The sequence below is a fragment of the Oryzias latipes genome, chromosome 10, assembly GCF_002234675.1.
Source record: "Oryzias latipes chromosome 10, ASM223467v1".
Taxonomy (NCBI): Eukaryota; Metazoa; Chordata; class Actinopteri; order Beloniformes; family Adrianichthyidae; genus Oryzias; species Oryzias latipes.
In genome coordinates, this window is record NC_019868.2 from 8,355,118 (window position 1) to 8,372,467 (window position 17,350).

Below are 17,350 nucleotides of genomic sequence, written 5' to 3' on the forward strand. Positions count from 1 at the left end.
CTTCCTGAACCTGCTCCTCCATCGAATTCTTCCTCATCAAGACTCTGAAGTGAGACTAAAACCTCCGTAATGGTCAATTTTTGCTCTGCTTGTCTGTTTTGTCTCTCTTGAGTGAATGAAGCTATAACTTGGTATAACTAGACAAGGAGAAATATCAGTAAAATGTGGCAAATAGTGCAAAATGTCCAACCTATAAAAAACATTGAATCAATTTGAGTGCTACAGTCATTTGAGGTAGTAACTCCTAGATTTCTTTTTTGTCTTGGAATTTTAATGATAAAACAACGTTAGAACAAAATATACACAATTTAACCCTTGTGCTATCTTAGATGACCCCACCCTTACATTGACGTGTTCTCCCTACCATGACAAAGGTGGATAAAGGTGGAAAGATTTCATGTAATCCATGGACACCAGTGAGGATCACAAATCATTGAAGAAAAAAGGTTCAGAGCACTGTCTAGTGGGTCTAGATGACCCAACTCCCAATGTCAAAGTGCCTAGGATAGCACAAGGGTTACAGAAAATTTAGGTTCCATAGGTCCATAGGCTTTTTAAGCCAAGTCATGGCATTGCAAACAATGTCATGACTTGTCCCAGAAGGACAGCCTCAGATCAAATCTAAAAAATGTGCTGTGTGACGGAATCGCAACCAGAAATAACTCCCTTTTGCACCAATACCATATTTTGCTTTAAGCTTTTTTAAAAAAAAAAAAAAGCTTTTCAGTTTTAGTAGTGTTGTATATCTAACAGTTAGTTTATAGTTTATATTTAAATGCAGAACATTTAATTCTGCACTGTATAAGAATCAAAGGTAGGAGTATGTTAGAGGTCCAAAACCTCAGGGGCACAAAACGACAAACTGAAATTATTTGACTCTTTAACCTCTGACCTCTACACAAATTTTAATGATAATAAACAAGGCAGATAAATTAAGAAGTGAACTAAATTAATTTGCATTCCATTTTAGACAGAAAGTCTGGAACTTTAATGTATACTGTTCAAAATGAGGGATTACGTTAGAAATGTTTTGTGGAAGTGTGGATTCATAAAAACATGTAAAAAAAAATCGAAATTTCCACTGCATAGACAAAAGCCAGGCAAAGATCCTAATAAAGGAGGAAGCTTCAGCTGTTCAAGATATGACCCTCAGTCCAGTGTTCACCTGCATTTTCTTGTCATTTGTACATTTTGTGCTATAATACATAAAAAAAGTAAAAAAATAGTTGAAACCTAAAGGCCGAAATATCAGCTTTAAAATAGAAATGATAGTAATAAAAATATTATTTTATCTTTATTTTCAAATGGTGATACGTCCCTTTAAAGATTGCTTTTGAAGTTGGAAGAAACCGAATAAAAAGGAAAAGAAGCCATTTCTGACTTTGATCCAAGATGCCTTTTCTCTTATCTGCACCATCTTTAATAGAAAGTTTTTTTGTGTACATCAGAAGTTTGAATCAAATCTGAACAATTGTATATTATGTATCACTGTACATTTGAACACACATTCAGAGTATAAGCTGAGAGTGGCTTTAAAATAAGTTTAACGTTCCTGCTAATCAATATTGGTAGAAATAAATGCTTAAAAATAAAACAGGGAATAGTACAGAAAATGTGTTTATCTTTTTTAATCTAATATGCTTTTATGTTACACTTAACTCTCTGTTAGGAGCAATATTGAATAGTAGCCCACAGAGTAGCCACAAATCAATCCACAAAACAAACCCACAATGCAACACAGAACCCCACGCATAAGCCTTTAAGAAGGTTGGACATGTAACTTGCAAATATTCCTGTCGAAACGCTACATCTACACACATATTCAGATTTTTAGATTTTTAAGTGCCTAAACCCCATGAAAAAATAACACTGAGCATAACTTAAGCGCATGAATGCTTTGAGGGAGTTAGTAAAACCTCCAGTCTATTTTGGTGATGTTGGCGATGACTTGAGTTGAGCGTCCTCAGGAGGTACGAGAGATGAAGATCCATGTGTGGGAGAGGTATGGGGGAGAAGGAGGGAACCTGCAATGACAGCTGAATGAGTGTGGGGGAGGAGACCACATTTTAATCTCATATGTGATTGGCAATGAAAAGGTGATGGGGAGCTATGATCGGATAGAAGCTGACTCATGATGTGGAACAGCTGATTAGGACTTAGTGACGTGAAAACAAAAACCTTCTTAACAGATCTTCCACCAAGCTGTGTACCTTCGAAACAGCTCAGATCCAGCACACCACCAAACATTTTATTGTGGAAATTTGTCTGATCTGTTGTTTCTGTCTTTTTGCAATTTTTGGTCAAATTATCCTTTTCATAATCTGAATTTGGCCTGTGCTGAAATGAATCACGCAGCTTTTTAAAAGGAGTTTCAGTTGTAATATGGGGGCACCTGTGCGCGTGCATGTAACGTGCACACACGTGCATGTGACGTACAGGCTTGCATTCAACTTAAAGCACCAAGTCCAGGAAATCTTGTTTTTAAAAACTATTTCTGTTATGAAATACTCAATAAATAAGATTTTCAACTCTATTAAAAAAAAAAAAACAAGATTTTTTTTTAAAATAGAGATTTATTTAATCAGGACAATCAGGAAACCTGTGTTACAAGCAACCCATAGAAACTTCTCCAGCTGGAAAATTTAAACCCAGAGAACTTTTTATGCTGTGGAATCCTGGAGGAAGGAGGGTCTTTTCGGATTCACAAGGTAGTTCTGCATTTAACCAAAAATATCATTTGTGTTTTTTAGAAAGATTTAATTTATCAGGCTCTTGACTTTAGTGACTAATATGAAAAAATCTCAATGTTTGAGTTTATGTGCTAAAACAGCATTACACTTATTAAAACAAAATATGGGGATATTTTTTGGTTTACATGTTAAAAAAGATCATGTTTAATTTAAAGAGATATGGTTCATGAAGATCCCTTCTGACTTTTGCAAACAATGTGTAAAAATCTCAGTGTTTGATAGAGAGTTCAGTTAGTAAGTTTGTGCTCATAAACTTACTAACTCATTATCATTCAAGCTATAAGTAAGCTTCCACAGGTTTACAAATAAACCTGCCTTGCCTACCTCTCACAGATGTCTGAGCAGGCTTATGGATGGGTTGAAAAATGCGATTTGGGGGCCCCTCACAGAGTGCCACCAGCTGCCCAACCAGGTTACATCCACACACAGGTGAGGCTTCCTAGACCGAATAATGATTCTGAATGTCATTGTTTGCATTGTTTTTCTAACACTCCATAAAATCTACAAAAGCTTCATTAAACAATAGTGACACCCCCACACTACCTGATGCACCCACCCCTCCACATCCAGGTGTCATACTAGGGAGGGGACAAGCACAACCCACTTTGCTACGTTATATTGGTCACATGGTATAAGTTCCACCTACTTTCTGACATGTTCTCAGTGACGTCATGACCCCCTCCCCATTTGTGACGCATTTCCGGTTCACGCACGTGTGCATACACGTGCATACCCCTGTATTACTACTAGTTTCTGATGATGTTGCTGCATTACTTTCTTGCTTCAATATTTGGAAGAAAGTTCCTAAAGTTGTGTTGACTCTACTGAGTTTGCCTGAGAGAAGCACAAAATGTTGCATTGTAGGAAGTAACAGTTTAGTCTTAACAAGAGCCAGTCCTAGTCCCTATGTGGAGGAAAAGATTCTGACTGAATGATTCAGACCAAATTGATCCTGAGCCTCTCCAATTGAAATTGGGATTGGGGAGAACCCAAAAGGATCACATGTGTTCTTCAGGTTCATGGGAGTGGTGGGGTAGGAGGAGAAAAGTGGAAATGGAGTGCTAACCTCTCTTTCTCACACTGACTCAAAAATATATATCTGTTTTTTTAAACTTGTCAGAAGCTCATAAGAAGTGCTGCTCTAAGTTGTTGTATCTATGGCAACTACTGTTGCCACTGCCCTAGATAGAATGACTCAGAGTGACTTGATAAAAATCACTGTCGACTGGTTCAACATGGCAGCGCCTGTATCAGGAAGCAATGGTGAGGGATTGTGCCTCATTTCACGAGAGCCAGAGGTAAAGCATTTTCTATGGGTGACGTGACACATTGATTCAACAAGAAGGCCCGGGTTTAAATCCTTTCTGTCTGTGTGAAGTTTGCATGTTCTCCTTGCACATGCGTGGGTTTTATCCAGGGACTTCCTCCCACAGTCCAAAAACATACTTCATAGGTGAATTTGTGACTGTAAATTTGCACCTAGGTGTGATTCTGAAACAGTCTAAAAACCTGTTTAGGGTATACCCCATCTTTGCCCAACAGTAGCTGGGATAGGCTCCAGCAACCCAGTGACCCAAAGAGATACAGCATGTTCTGAAAATGGATGTAAGTTAAGTTGAAAAAAATTGCTTCCTTTAAAAACCCACTCTGATAAAAAAGGTGTTTTTAAAATGTTCTTGTGGCACTTTTCTAATGAAGGACAGATATAAAGAAAAGCACACTTAAAGGGCCTATGGAATGGGAAATTAACTTTATCGAGCTTTCAAAGTTATTATAATGTTCATTTCTCACTATAAAGACACCCAAAAGAGGTGTTTTGATCTCTTCAGGCATTTCTGAGCATTCTTCTAAAAACCTGCGCTCCGAGCATCAGCCCCTCCATATTCACCAAAATGAGCGGGTTCTCACGTGCTGACATATGTAAGTGAGAACAGCCCCTTCCAGGAAGAGCCTGCACTGCCAGGACCTGGGTCACACTTTCGGTCGGAATAAATCATTCGCACATGCGCAGCAGTGTTTTTAAAAACCGGAAGCGAAACTTAGTTCCGCCGAGCGGCTACATACATAGATACGTCAGCTCGGTTATTTTATTATTATTATACAAGATGATCTCCTAAACGTGCTTTTATTAATGTTACGGTTATTATGAAGCGCCTGTTCGCTCATCATTTTAATTTGTGTGGTCAGTGCTTTTTCTGTTGAAAAACGGAGCCGGAAGCCAGGATTAGCAGTATGCTAACAGGGGCTAACAACATTAGCATGAACATAAATCCATGCGTGAAACGCTACAATCTGCATCTTGGCTGCACGTAAATATGTGGGAATAACATCAGCCTTTATTTTGTCGGGACACGACTGGAAACACAAATGTTTGAACGGTTTCTAAGGACTGAGCGGTCTTTCTGCTTCGAAGCTTACACACTGCGTTAGCTAGCGCTCCGAGCTCTGCCCCGACACACACTTTTACCGAGAGACCCGCTTCTCCTAAAATTCCGGTTGCTCTTTCACGCAGAGCTGCGGGACGGATCACAGTCCTAAATCTCCCACACGTAACAAAGCATCCTTACTTCCCCTAAAGCACAAAACTTTAAGTCCGTCTGCTCTGCTAGAGACACGGTCGCTCGCTCCACCGGTCTAATCAAACGCAGGACCGGACCACTTCTTTTCTATTTTGTTTATTTTATTTTTTTTATAGTCACTTCCCTCAGTTTAGACTGGATCATCGTGGATGAGTCATTATTTGGGAAATAAAAGAAATAAAGTAAAATGACGAATGGCAATTTTATATATATATAAGAACGAAAAATTAAAAATACCCCCCAACGATATCATCGTCCATCCCGATGGTTGACTGCAAACATCGTCAACTGCCAATTTAGGGGACATTGCCCAACCCCACCAGGACCGCCCCCTGGCTAACACTAACGCCCACTTTCTACATGGAGCTAGCAGTTATCGGCTAAAGGCTTTTCTTTAATATTCACAATTTGCACATACCGGTACATCTTTGTAAAAGTTCAGATGTTGTTTGTTGCACTGCCTAGGCCAACTCTAGGTTGATGTCATGAAATGGGTGACACCCACAATGAGCAAAAGGCGGAGCCTCAGAGATCGAGTCGTCTTACCTCCAGGTAGGAAAAAGGGCAGCAAAAATAACTAATATTAAAAAAAAAAATCTGTCTTTAGCGTGCTAAAGGTAATAAATATATTATCATAAACATCGATATAGATTACTCTGAAAGGTTAAAGAAAAGCACGATAAAGACTTTTTAAAATTGCATTTCTGAGTATTTCTTTAATCAAATAGCTGAATCAGGACCAGATGAGAAAACTCAGTTTGAATTAGCTTGTATTTGCAGAGTAGGTGGTACAGTCGGTGAGCCACAAGCTCCCTGCTCCGCTCCATTCTGATGCATCCACTTGTAGACAAATATACCCTCGTATGTCTTTGTTTTTCCTCGTCTGAGCTGGAATCTGGATCAAAACTTTACGGCTGGATTGCTCCAATATTGGTCGCCGTTTTTGTAACACATCTAAAGTTAGGTGGGGGTTGTGAGGGGTTAGAAGCTAGTGGGGTATACTGTGAACAGAGAGCTCTCAGCAACGTGGCGAGGAAGTAATGATCTCCTTCCACTCTGCAGAAACTATTTCCTAAATGACACAGCTTTTTTGATTTTAGCAAAAAACACCATAATCATAATTAAAAAGACCACTGGGAATGGTTTCACAATACATAAACAGATGATTGTAAAGGAGCTTTAAACATGTTTTTAAATCTGTTTCATTGCACAAAGGAGGAAGAAATTTGTTGTAGACAACAACCGATTGAATTGCAGGTTCAGGTCGGCTCATCTAGAATCTACACGCTGTTATACTATAACATTCAGCTGAAACTGGGAGGGCAGAGGGGACATGGTGATTGCCCCCCAGGGGGGAAAGCAAGGACATGGCTGAGACGTGATGACCACTGGTTCCATTAAAGGGACATAAAGTTCTGTCCTGCTCAATGTAAAAGCATTCATGCACAATCAGATAGCTTAAATATGCGCTTGAGTCACCATCATTGTGAATTCCTTGGAGGAGATGTTAAAATAAGCAATCACACAAAACGAAGCACTGGAGGCATCTAAATCCGGGTGAAACAATGAATATTTAATGTTCTTGTTTAGCTTTATCCTTCTAATGGGAACACTTTAAAAAACAGAAAATGGATAACTTTGGTTTTATGCCCTCTTGTGACATGAAAGCTGCTAAAGGTTGTGTAGATGTTTTTTGTTTAAGCCATCACAGTCCTGGGGGATTTTCATCATAATGAAAGTTAGTGTTTTAATCTGGTCAGTGGAGGGGAGAATTTGGGTTATTGGAATCTATCAATCTTCAGTGTCTTCAGAATAAAGCTCATCCTAAGGAAACATCTGGAGGAGGCATTTACCAGAAATCAGGAAAGCTATTTTGCGTGTGTCAGTCAGAGTTTGCTGGATTTAGAAAAGCTTCTTATTTCAGCTGAAATGTGCTTTCTTCTTTCATTTTGACCTAAACAATATCATCTGTGGTTTACAGGAAAAGGCTGGGCTGAAAATGTTTCTGATTATATATAAATCACGCCTAGCTGTTCAGAAATGGAGGAGCTGATAGAAGGATTCAGAAACAAAAATTTGGCAGTATTAAAAAATAACAACATAAAAACAAAAAGATTTTGGGTTTTTATTGGGTTGACAGCTGAATGTCAACCTTTTTATTAAAGAATCCTTTCATAAGCTTTATGGTAACAAAGTTCCTATACAATAAAAAGTATTTTACTATAAAAAAAGGATCAATTTAATGTATGCTACACAGTTTAGCAATTTAAACAATTGGAAAGTGCTTAAATACAGAAGAAATGTCAAATGTGCTTATTTCCTTGCAGCGTTGCCTCGAGGGTTTAAAGACCAACTTTAATGAAGTGGTGTTTTAACATGTTCTTGTAGTATTTTTATGATGAATGATGTATAATAGATGGATGTATAAAGTAAATATGGCTAAAAATTGTATTTCTGAGTATTTCTTTATTCAAATCATTCTGAATCAGGAGTAAATGAAAAAGACCACTAGTAGAAGCTTGTAGTTGTTAGAAGCTACAGCGGTGGGCTACAAGATCTCTGCTCTGCTCCGTTTTGATGCATCCACTTGCAGCCAAATAGATCCATGGACGTCTCTGTTTTCCTCGTCTGAGCTGGAATCTGGATCAAAACTGTAGGGCTGAATAGATACAATAATGCTCGCCATTTTTGTTGCACCACTAATGTTAGGTTGGGGGTATGAGGGGCTGTAAGCTAGCGGAGGGGTGTAAACAAAGGAATGATGGGAAGTGGGGGTGGGGTTGCTTAATGCTAACAGTCCTGCTCACAACTCAAAGGATGACGTTCTAACAAACACCTGAAGCTCTGCAGGAACTCTGTCCTAGAAAATGACAGATTTTTGTGTAAGTTTTAGCTAAAAACAACATCTGCATCATCACCACTGGGAATATTTTGACAATAAATCAAATGATAATCAGAATGGAAAAAACACAATTTGAGACAACCAAATGCTTCACATTCTCTTTTAAATTCTTCTTCAGTCAGTTGGATCAAGTGTGGGAAACCTGTGCCAAAGCTGCTGTGACTTTAAAGTGTCTAAAAAGGATAAAAACTATTCCGTTTGTGTGTTGTGACAAAGTAGTTGTATCTACTTGTCACCTGTCTGTCATAGCTCATCACTTTTAGACACATCATGCACAACTACCAAATGTTTCAGACTGGTTTGATTTTTGTCAGGTTTCTTACCTTCTCTTCCTGGTGCCCAAAGTACAAAATGGTGGCAGAGGCCTTCACTTCCTGTTTAGTTGTTGGGCACAGGAAGTGGAAAGAATTTGGATTTCTTTGTATAAATCTTTTGTTGTAATGATTTGAGTTGTTTGTTTATTTATGTTTGTCTTTGTTGGCAGGACTTTAAACTGTATGATTTACAAGACATTTCTAGCTTTTGTTGTATATTTTTATTTTTGTGAAAACAATAGAGACATAACTAAATCTAAACAAAAATAAAACACGATAAAAGATTTTCAAACTCTCTTTTATGATTAACTGTGGACTCTTGCTAAATGCAGGAGTTGATTAGGATTACAGACAAAAGAACAGTGCGCTACAGCTACCTCGCTGAATTCCCCGTCATTAGCAGGAACACCAAGCTCCTTTCAAACTCATTAGGTGATAAAACAAACCTCTCATTTCCCATTAAAAAACCCATTCGTCCTCCCTCACTGCCAAAGCCCCCTCCCTGCACACCTCCACTCCTAACCAAGAAAGAAAATGTCGCTGCTTTTATAAGTTATCATTCCAGGGCCTGGTTTTACAATTAAAGCAGTCCATGTGAGCTCTTTATCTATCTTTTATCTGCAACATTTCCATTTTTTTTAAGCTTTAAGAAGATTTTTTACCTTTAAGTTTCCGTTTTCTTTCCTATTGAGATTTTTCAGCTGAAGGCAGATAATTATTAATGGACTAAAATATACAATTTTCAATTGTTTTGGCATAAAAAAATGAAAACATTGGTTTGATGATTTAGAGAATTTCTTTAAAAACATTTAAGATTCTTTTATACCCTTTTTTTATTTTACAAAGGAAAGAATTGAACATTCAGAATAAAATACAGCAAAAATAATTTCTGGTTTCCTGGCAGAATAGCAATTTATTTAAATTTCAACAAAAAGAAATACTTGTTTGTGCTTTGTTTAGTTTAGTCAACAGCTTTGTTTATGTACACTTTATTACACCATTGTTTTTTGATTAATTGTTCATTTGTACTACACATATTTAAAGTCAATTCCATCACTTCAGACTTATGGAAGACCCCATACTCCCCAAAACTAACATGTATATCGTTAATAATTTATAGATGTAAAAAAAAAAGATCTTAAATTGTAAGAAACATTCATTTAAAGCTGCTTAGTGTCAAAATTCAAGTTAGCATGTTCCTTTCAGCCAGGATCAACATCATCTCGGAACGCTTCCATCTGCCTGCTCTGATTTGTTGTGGTCTGGGGAAAATCCAACAGATCCCAAACACCAGCCGGCAGCCTCATCCGCTTTACATCTGAGATCCTGAAGACGCACCTGAGCACAACATTTCCCACTTTTCAGCAGTGATTTTGAGAAGCTGTGATGTCTCTGGGCACATTTCCTCACTGTGATGTAGATCAAACAGGCAGTTTTGGTTTAGATGTTTTTTTTTTAAGGAAGGAATGGCAAACTTAAGCTGGAGCGCTTTACAAATTTGCATGGATGTCTTCGTGTCGCAGCACTTTGTATGTCAACCAGTAAAAGATGTTAAAAATGAGAAAGCTCAGGGGAAAGACAGCTCTAGAAATGGTGTCGATCCGTTTGGCCCGGTCCACAAAGCGCTTACTAAACACTTCTCCATCATACATGGTCATTGGAGGGGGCGGGGAGAACACTGTTGCCCCCTCCAGAGGAGCGCCATCCTTGGTTTGCAGGCAGTGACCGAGTCCGTAACCCCGGAAGTAAAAACCACGGCTCTCCCTCACCAGTTCCTCCTCCTGTGGAGTCAAACAGAGGAGAAAAACAGATTTGACTCCCGCTGACAACTGCAGTTAGCACACGGCTCTCTAATTTCTGCCCGGTCCAAACTGATTTCCAAATGTGTTTGTGGTTTAGACGCAGGAAAGGGCAGCAGAGTTCAACAGAGGGAGAGTATCTGCAAAACAAACAGACCCCAAAAGCACCACACTACTACAACAGGTAATGTTTTCAATAGTTATTAGCTAGTTTAATATTATTTGAAGTAATTCAGTTCAAAAACTTAATTTTATGGTAATAATTTTGTAAATGTTTTTTTAATATTGTAAACTGGCTTATAAATGTTGGTAAAAATATTTAGGTTAATAAATAAATATATTTGTTGATAAAAGCACAAATTTCTCCAGTTTATAGAAAATATCTTTTAGTAAAAACCTCTTTTAAATTCTAATTAACATAAATTTGTAATACAACATTAAACTCACTTTCCAAATGCATTGCACGTTTTTTGCCTTATTTGGGATTTTTTGCACAAACCATTGCAAACAACAGAATGTCAAAGAAGTAAAATCCAGTTGTGATAGTACAGATACAAAAGATAGCGAAAATAATTCTGTATTTAAAATGAACAGCTCTATATTTATATCTGCAGAAGAAAAGAAACTGCTTTGCTTCTTCCAAACCTCACAAAGACCATTTGCTATAGTTTGAGGGTATAAAACTGCAGAATTCTGTTTTATCTTCTTTAATGCATGAAGTGAATCGTTCAACCTTGTGGGGAGAGGATCAGGTGAGAGACACAGATGTTCATAGATGCATGTGTTCAACTATTTCTTAAATAAACCTTTTGCAAACCCTGCAGCTAGTGCACAACTCTGTGACCATTAGAGCAAGCTGAAAAGAAACTGTCAAAGTTGCCCTGCAAAGGTTTGTTAGTGCAACCATGTTAGTGCTCCTGGAGCCTACAGCTGCAATTATCCAGGGCATTCGCAATAAAGCAAAGATAAAAGTAAAGTCATTAGAAGTTAAACTCCTTTTTTTTGTAAGTACAAAAACCGTTAGTTACACAATTTCTTAAACAGGAGAAAAAGAAAAATGATCAAGCATGTTTTTGTTTGCATGTGCTGTTTATGCTTCTGGCCTTGGAGAGTTTACCACAAATGAATAATTTTTACCTAATCGACGAATCACTTTATGTTCTTACGATCCAACCAGATCAATTTGTCTGAGTCAAGTTGTAAATCAAATCGACCTATACGATTATAAAATTGTTTCAAAATGAAATAAATCAATATTTTGGATACTATAACATCAAAACGACAAAGTGCATCACAGCAGAAAACACACATGTGATGGCAGCAAAAATGATCAAGCTATCATTCCAGTCCAACACTTGAATTTGGCAAAAGACATGTGACCATAGAGTAGAACGTTCTAAAAATGTTCCCTTTGAATTATTTTGATGTGGAAAAACAACAGTGGGCTGAACCTTAGGAAACTAAAATGTGACTGGATTTGACATTAATTCTTTTTTACTGAGTCACACTGGTTGAAGTTTTGGATAAAGATGACCTGGATCCATTTAAGGTCACTGATGGGATTGTTCAAAAAGAACCAATATTGACTATAAATAATATCCGCAACCACTAATTATGATGTGAATCAAATCGTTGTTAGAATGGATTGTTACACCCCGAAGAGACAGGGTGGAGATATGTTAGATAACAAAACACAAATTAAATTTGAGTTATTTGATCATGTTTTGAGGTAACTGCTCTTTACTGATCTGGCTAGTCCCCAGAATATTTTTTCAGAAAAAAAATCACAAACTGATTCAGCTAAATATCTCTGTACACCAATACATTCAATTCAAATCTAATCTCTACTTTTTTGGTTCAATTTTTTTCTAAAACTTATTTCCCACCTCTGCCCTTCTGAACCTTCACTGTCTTGCTGCTGACTTGATTACCTATAAACTTCCTGCGTTTCATGGCTGCCCGGTTGTTTAATAGCCTTATGGATACTATATCCTTTTTTTTTTGACAAATTGCACAACAGAGGCGGTCCTCACCTATCCCTCCTACTCTTTGTGAGATGATAGTACATCATGTGCTTAAGTCTAATGGTGCGTTACTATGAAGATAATAGGTGCTCTTCTCTGGTCTTTGCTCCCTGCAGCGACTCAACTTTCTGTAATTAGATGGCATGAGTTCAGTTGAAGCTTCTCTAATTATCTCAGTGTGCTCTGAATAACAAAACAATCCTTAGACTTTTCTTGTTAAGAAAGTTTGTTTCATATGAAATTTTTACTAAATTTGAGTTAGAAGAAAAATCTGCATTTGCCAGTTATCCTATTTTTTTAACATTTCGGTCAGTAAAAACATCATTGAACATGCAATGGCTGCTGCTGCTCAGAGATAACAATACTTAAAATGTGTTTTTTTTTCTAGGCAGTTTATGACTTTGTGTCACGGTGCCTGTCAGTTCACCTCCCCCCCTCCTACAGCTCTCACCACCTTGCTGATTGGAACCAGCTGATCCTCATCTTCTCATCATCCTGCCGGTCTTCATAAGGGAGCTCTCACCAGAATTCTACGCCAGTTTGTTATACTCACTCCGGTGCTTATGCCTGGCCTCTTAGTCTCAGCTAAGTTTATCTTGTCTCCATACTTACCACGTCTTGTGCTCACCTTCAGGTTCCTACCTTGGTCACGCTGGTTCCTCCCCTCCACGCTGGTCCTGCCGTCCTCGGCATCCACGCCTTACCTCAAGCCGGTCCCGCTGTCCTCAGCGCCCAAGCCTCGCTCCCTCTGGATCCACAGTTCGACGCGTCCTCGTGTCGCCCCCTCCCCTTCATTTGCATCAGCTCAAAGGAAACACCAAGTTCAATCCACGGAGGAAATACGTCCACATCCCCTCAGAAATTTATTTACCTCTGGTAAAATAAATCCATTTAAAGTCATCCTTGCTGTGAGTTTTCTTCCGGGTTTCAGCATCTGGGTCTGCTACGTCTACGACGCCATGACAGAACAAACTGGCCAATACCCAGACCCAGCTGACCCGGAAGATCTACGTCAGACCGTCATCCAGCACGGACTGTTTCTGGACCTCCTCTACAGTACCATCACCCGGGTCACCGCTATTCAGGAGGACCTTTCTCGTCGCCTGAGAATAATTTCTCAAGCCCAGATGAATTCAATCGGACAATATCCAGCTAATGCTAATACCAACATTGCAGCCCCTACAGCCGGGAGCTTGGACATATCCGCTGCCTCTGGGATTCCTGAAAATTTCCGGCTTCAACCGGAGTTTTTTCAGGGGGACGTTGAATCATGTGGGGGTTTCCTTCTTCAATGCAGACTTATTTTTCAGCAGGCTCCGCGATATTACCAAGCTGACCACAGCAAGATCACCCTCATAGTTAACTCCCTCAGAGGCAAAGCGCTCAAATGGGCTCAGGCCTTTCTAACTGCTAACCCCATTTCTCAGATTTCTTTCGAGCGTTTCTTAGGTGAATTTCAGCTGGTCTTTGATCAACCCCGCAAGACTGAGGAGGCGACGCGCCACCTTCTAGGATTAAGGCAACGCAGCCGATCTGTAAGTGAACATTTAATTGACTTTCGAATACTAGCTGTGGAAGCTGGATGGCCGGACGTTGCCCTAAAAGGGGTTTTCTATCGATCACTTAACAACCAGATCAAAGACCATCTCTGTTCTCAGTCTGAAGCCAGAACGTTCGAGGAGCTCGTTACTGCAGCTCTTCACTCTGACGTACGACTCCGCGAGCGTCAGGTAGAAAGAGCACATACTGAGAGGAAAACTGTAAATAACCCTGTGTCTAAAACCCCCATGCCAGAATCTCCTTCCATCTCTCGTGAACACGTCACCTGCTCCTCTGAGGGACCCATGCAGATCGGACATTCTAAACTCACACCGGAGGAACGCCGCAGACGCCAGGTAGAAGGTACCTGTTTCTATTGTGGACATTCTGGGCACCATGTGCAGCAGTGCTCCTTACGTTTAAACTCCAAAGCCCCCCGCTAGAAGACAGGCCGCGGGAGGGTTCCTCCACTGTTATTCAGGAAAATAACTTTCTTTATTTACCTGTCAAGCTATGTCACCAGTCTCATGTTCATGTATGCCAAGCCCTCATAGACTCCGGAGCTGAACAAAGTTTTATTGACAGTCACTTAGTGTCCAAACTCAGTCTCCCCACAGAACCGCTGGATCATCCTGTCAAGGCAGCTGGACTAGGTGGTCAGCTGCTCACTCGAATCACTCACCGCACCAGACCCGTGCAACTTGTCACCTCTGGTAACCATCATGAAGTCATGCAATTCTATATTACTCAAACGCTTCAATCTCCTGTTATCTTAGGCTTCCCATGGCTCCGCAGTCACAATCCCCAGTTCGATTGGGTGAATCTTCACATAACTAACTGGAGCACCCATTGCCTTGCCAACTGCCTCCGCTCCGCAGTACCATCAGTTTCTCCCAATCTGGAGCCAGCACCTGATGATATTGACCTCTCCAAGGTACCCTCATGTTATCATGATCTCAGGACTGTTTTCAGTAAAAGCAAGGCAGGAGCTCTACCTCCGCACCGACCTTATGATTGCTCCATCGAGCTATTAAACGGGGCCACTCTCCCCAAGGGACGATTATTCAATCTGTCAGGTCCTGAAAAACTCTCCATGGAAAAGTACATCCATGAATCTCTTTCCTCGGGTCACATTCGTCCTTCTTCGTCCCCCGTTGGTGCAGGTTTTTTCTTTGTCCAAAAGAAAGATAAGACCCTTCGGCCATGCATCGACTACCGAGAATTAAACCAGATCACAGTCAAGAATAAATATTCTTTGCCTCTCATCAGCTCCGCCTTGGACACCGTTCAGGAAGCGCGTGTATTCACTAAATTGGATCTCCGTAATGCGTACCATCTAGTCCGTATGAAGGAGGGGGACGAATGGAAGACTGCTTTCAACACCCCCCTTGGTCATTTTGAATACCTGGTGATGCCCTTTGGGCTCACCAATGCCCCTGCAGTCTTCCAACACCTAGTTAATGACGTCCTCCGAGACTTCCTTAATAGGTTTGTCTTCGTCTATCTTGACGATATTCTCATTTATTCACCCAATCACGATCTCCACATCCACCATGTTCGTCAGGTCCTTGAGCGTCTTCTTGAAAATCGACTCTTTGTAAAGGCTGAAAAGTGCGACTTTCACGTATCTACCGTGTCTTTTCTTGGGTTCATTATTGAGGCTGGCAACATCCGCCCCGATCCAGCCAAGGTTTCCGCTGTCGCCAACTGGGAACCTCCCGATTCACGTAAACAGTTACAACGTTTTCTCGGATTTGCCAATTTTTACCGTAGATTCATACGCAACTACAGCAGTCTCGCCGCCCCACTCACTCAACTTACGTCTGTTAATACACCTTTTGTTTGGAGCCCAGAGGCCCAGGCCGCCTTCGATAAACTCAAGGGGATGTTTATCTCAGCTCCCATCCTGATCCAACCTGACCCCCAACGTCAGTTTATCGTAGAGGTTGACGCCTCCGATACCGGAGTGGGAGCCGTCCTTTCCCAACGTGAGGTTTCCTCAGGGAAACTCAAACCCTGCGCTTTCTTTTCACGTAAACTGTAACCTGCGGAACGGAACTATGACGTTGGGAACCGCGAACTCCTTGCCATAAAGTTAGCTCTGGAGGAATGGCGTCATTGGCTCGAAGGGGCGGAGCACCCTTTCATAGTTTGGACGGATCATAAAAATCTCGCTTACCTCCGTTCTGCCAAACGCCTAAACTCCCGTCAGGCCCGCTGGTGCCTCTTTTTTGATCGGTTTTCATTCATCATTACTTATCGACCCGGAAGTAGGAACGTCAAACCCGATGCATTATCTCGCATCCACAGTAATCATGACCTTGAGGAGGCCACTCCCATTATTCCACCCACCTGCGTGGTCGGTAATCTCACGTGGGATATCGAAACGCGGGTCCTGCAGGCTCAGGATGAGGAACCCGATCATCCTCCTCCCCCCGCTAACACTCTATACGTGCCTTCCTCTCTGCGTTCGGACGTTCTGGTTTGGGGTCACACTTCTCGTGTTTCTTGTCATGGGGGTGTCCAAAGAACGCTCAGTCTCATTAAGCGCAGGTTTTTCTGGCCCACCCTAGAACGGGATGTCAGGGAGTTTATCGCCGCTTGTGATATTTGCGCCAGATCCAAATATTCCAATTTGCCTCCGGCTGGTTTACTTCACCCTTTGCCCATCGCTACTCGCCCTTGGTCCCATATTGCCCTAGATTTCGTCACAGGGTTGCCTCCGTCACAAGGCAACACTGTCATCCTTACAGTCGTTGATCGCTTCTCTAAAGCGGCTCGGTTCATTCCATTACCTAAACTCCCCACCGCCGCTGAAATGGCGGACATCCTGGTCCATCAGGTTTTCAGAAACCACGGGATCCCCAAGGACATAGTTTCAGACCGGGGACCTCAATTTGTGTCCCAGGTCTGGAGAACCTTTTGCTCCGCCCTGGGTGCTACCGTTAGCCTCTCCTCGGGTTATCACCCCCAGTCTAACGGCCAAGCGGAGCGTGCTAATCAGGAGCTGGAAGCTGCCCTCCGTTGCCTGGCTGCCCAGAATCCCTCCACCTGGTCCAAGTTCCTAGTATGGATTGAATACGCTCACAATAACCATCCCTCCTCTGCCACCGGTTTATCACCATTCGAAATATCCCTTGGTTATTCACCTCCGCTGTTCCCCTCACAGGAGTTAGATTTGGCCGTTCCCTCTGTGCAGCATCATCTGCAACGTATCCAGCGTATCTGGCGCCAAGCTAAAGCTGCCCTTCTGCGCACTCGGGAGAGCAACTGCCGTCTGGCTAACCGTCGTAGGAGAGCGGCCCCAAATTACCAACCTGGGCAAAAGGTTTGGCTTTCCTCCAGGAACATACCCCTTCAGGTCACCTCACGCAAGCTAGCACCCCGTTACATTGGTCCTTACATCATTGACGAAATCATCAATCCTTCCTGTGTTAAACTAC

At 41.1% G+C, this 17,350-nt stretch overlaps 1 protein-coding gene across 2 annotated transcripts in view; it reads right to left on the reverse strand.

Moving 5' to 3' along the window:
• Positions 1–9,431: 9,431 nt before the first annotated feature.
• Positions 9,432–17,350, reverse strand: part of LOC101156095 (glycine receptor subunit alpha-4-like) — a 72,908-nt gene continuing 64,989 nt past the window's right edge. For both annotated transcript variants that reach the window (XM_020706424.1, XM_011479898.2), the window contains one exon: positions 9,432–10,326. In XM_020706424.1, coding sequence (XP_020562083.1) covers positions 10,036–10,326 — 291 coding nt within the window. In that variant the 3' untranslated portion in view covers positions 9,432–10,035. The remainder of the gene's footprint in view (positions 10,327–17,350) is intronic.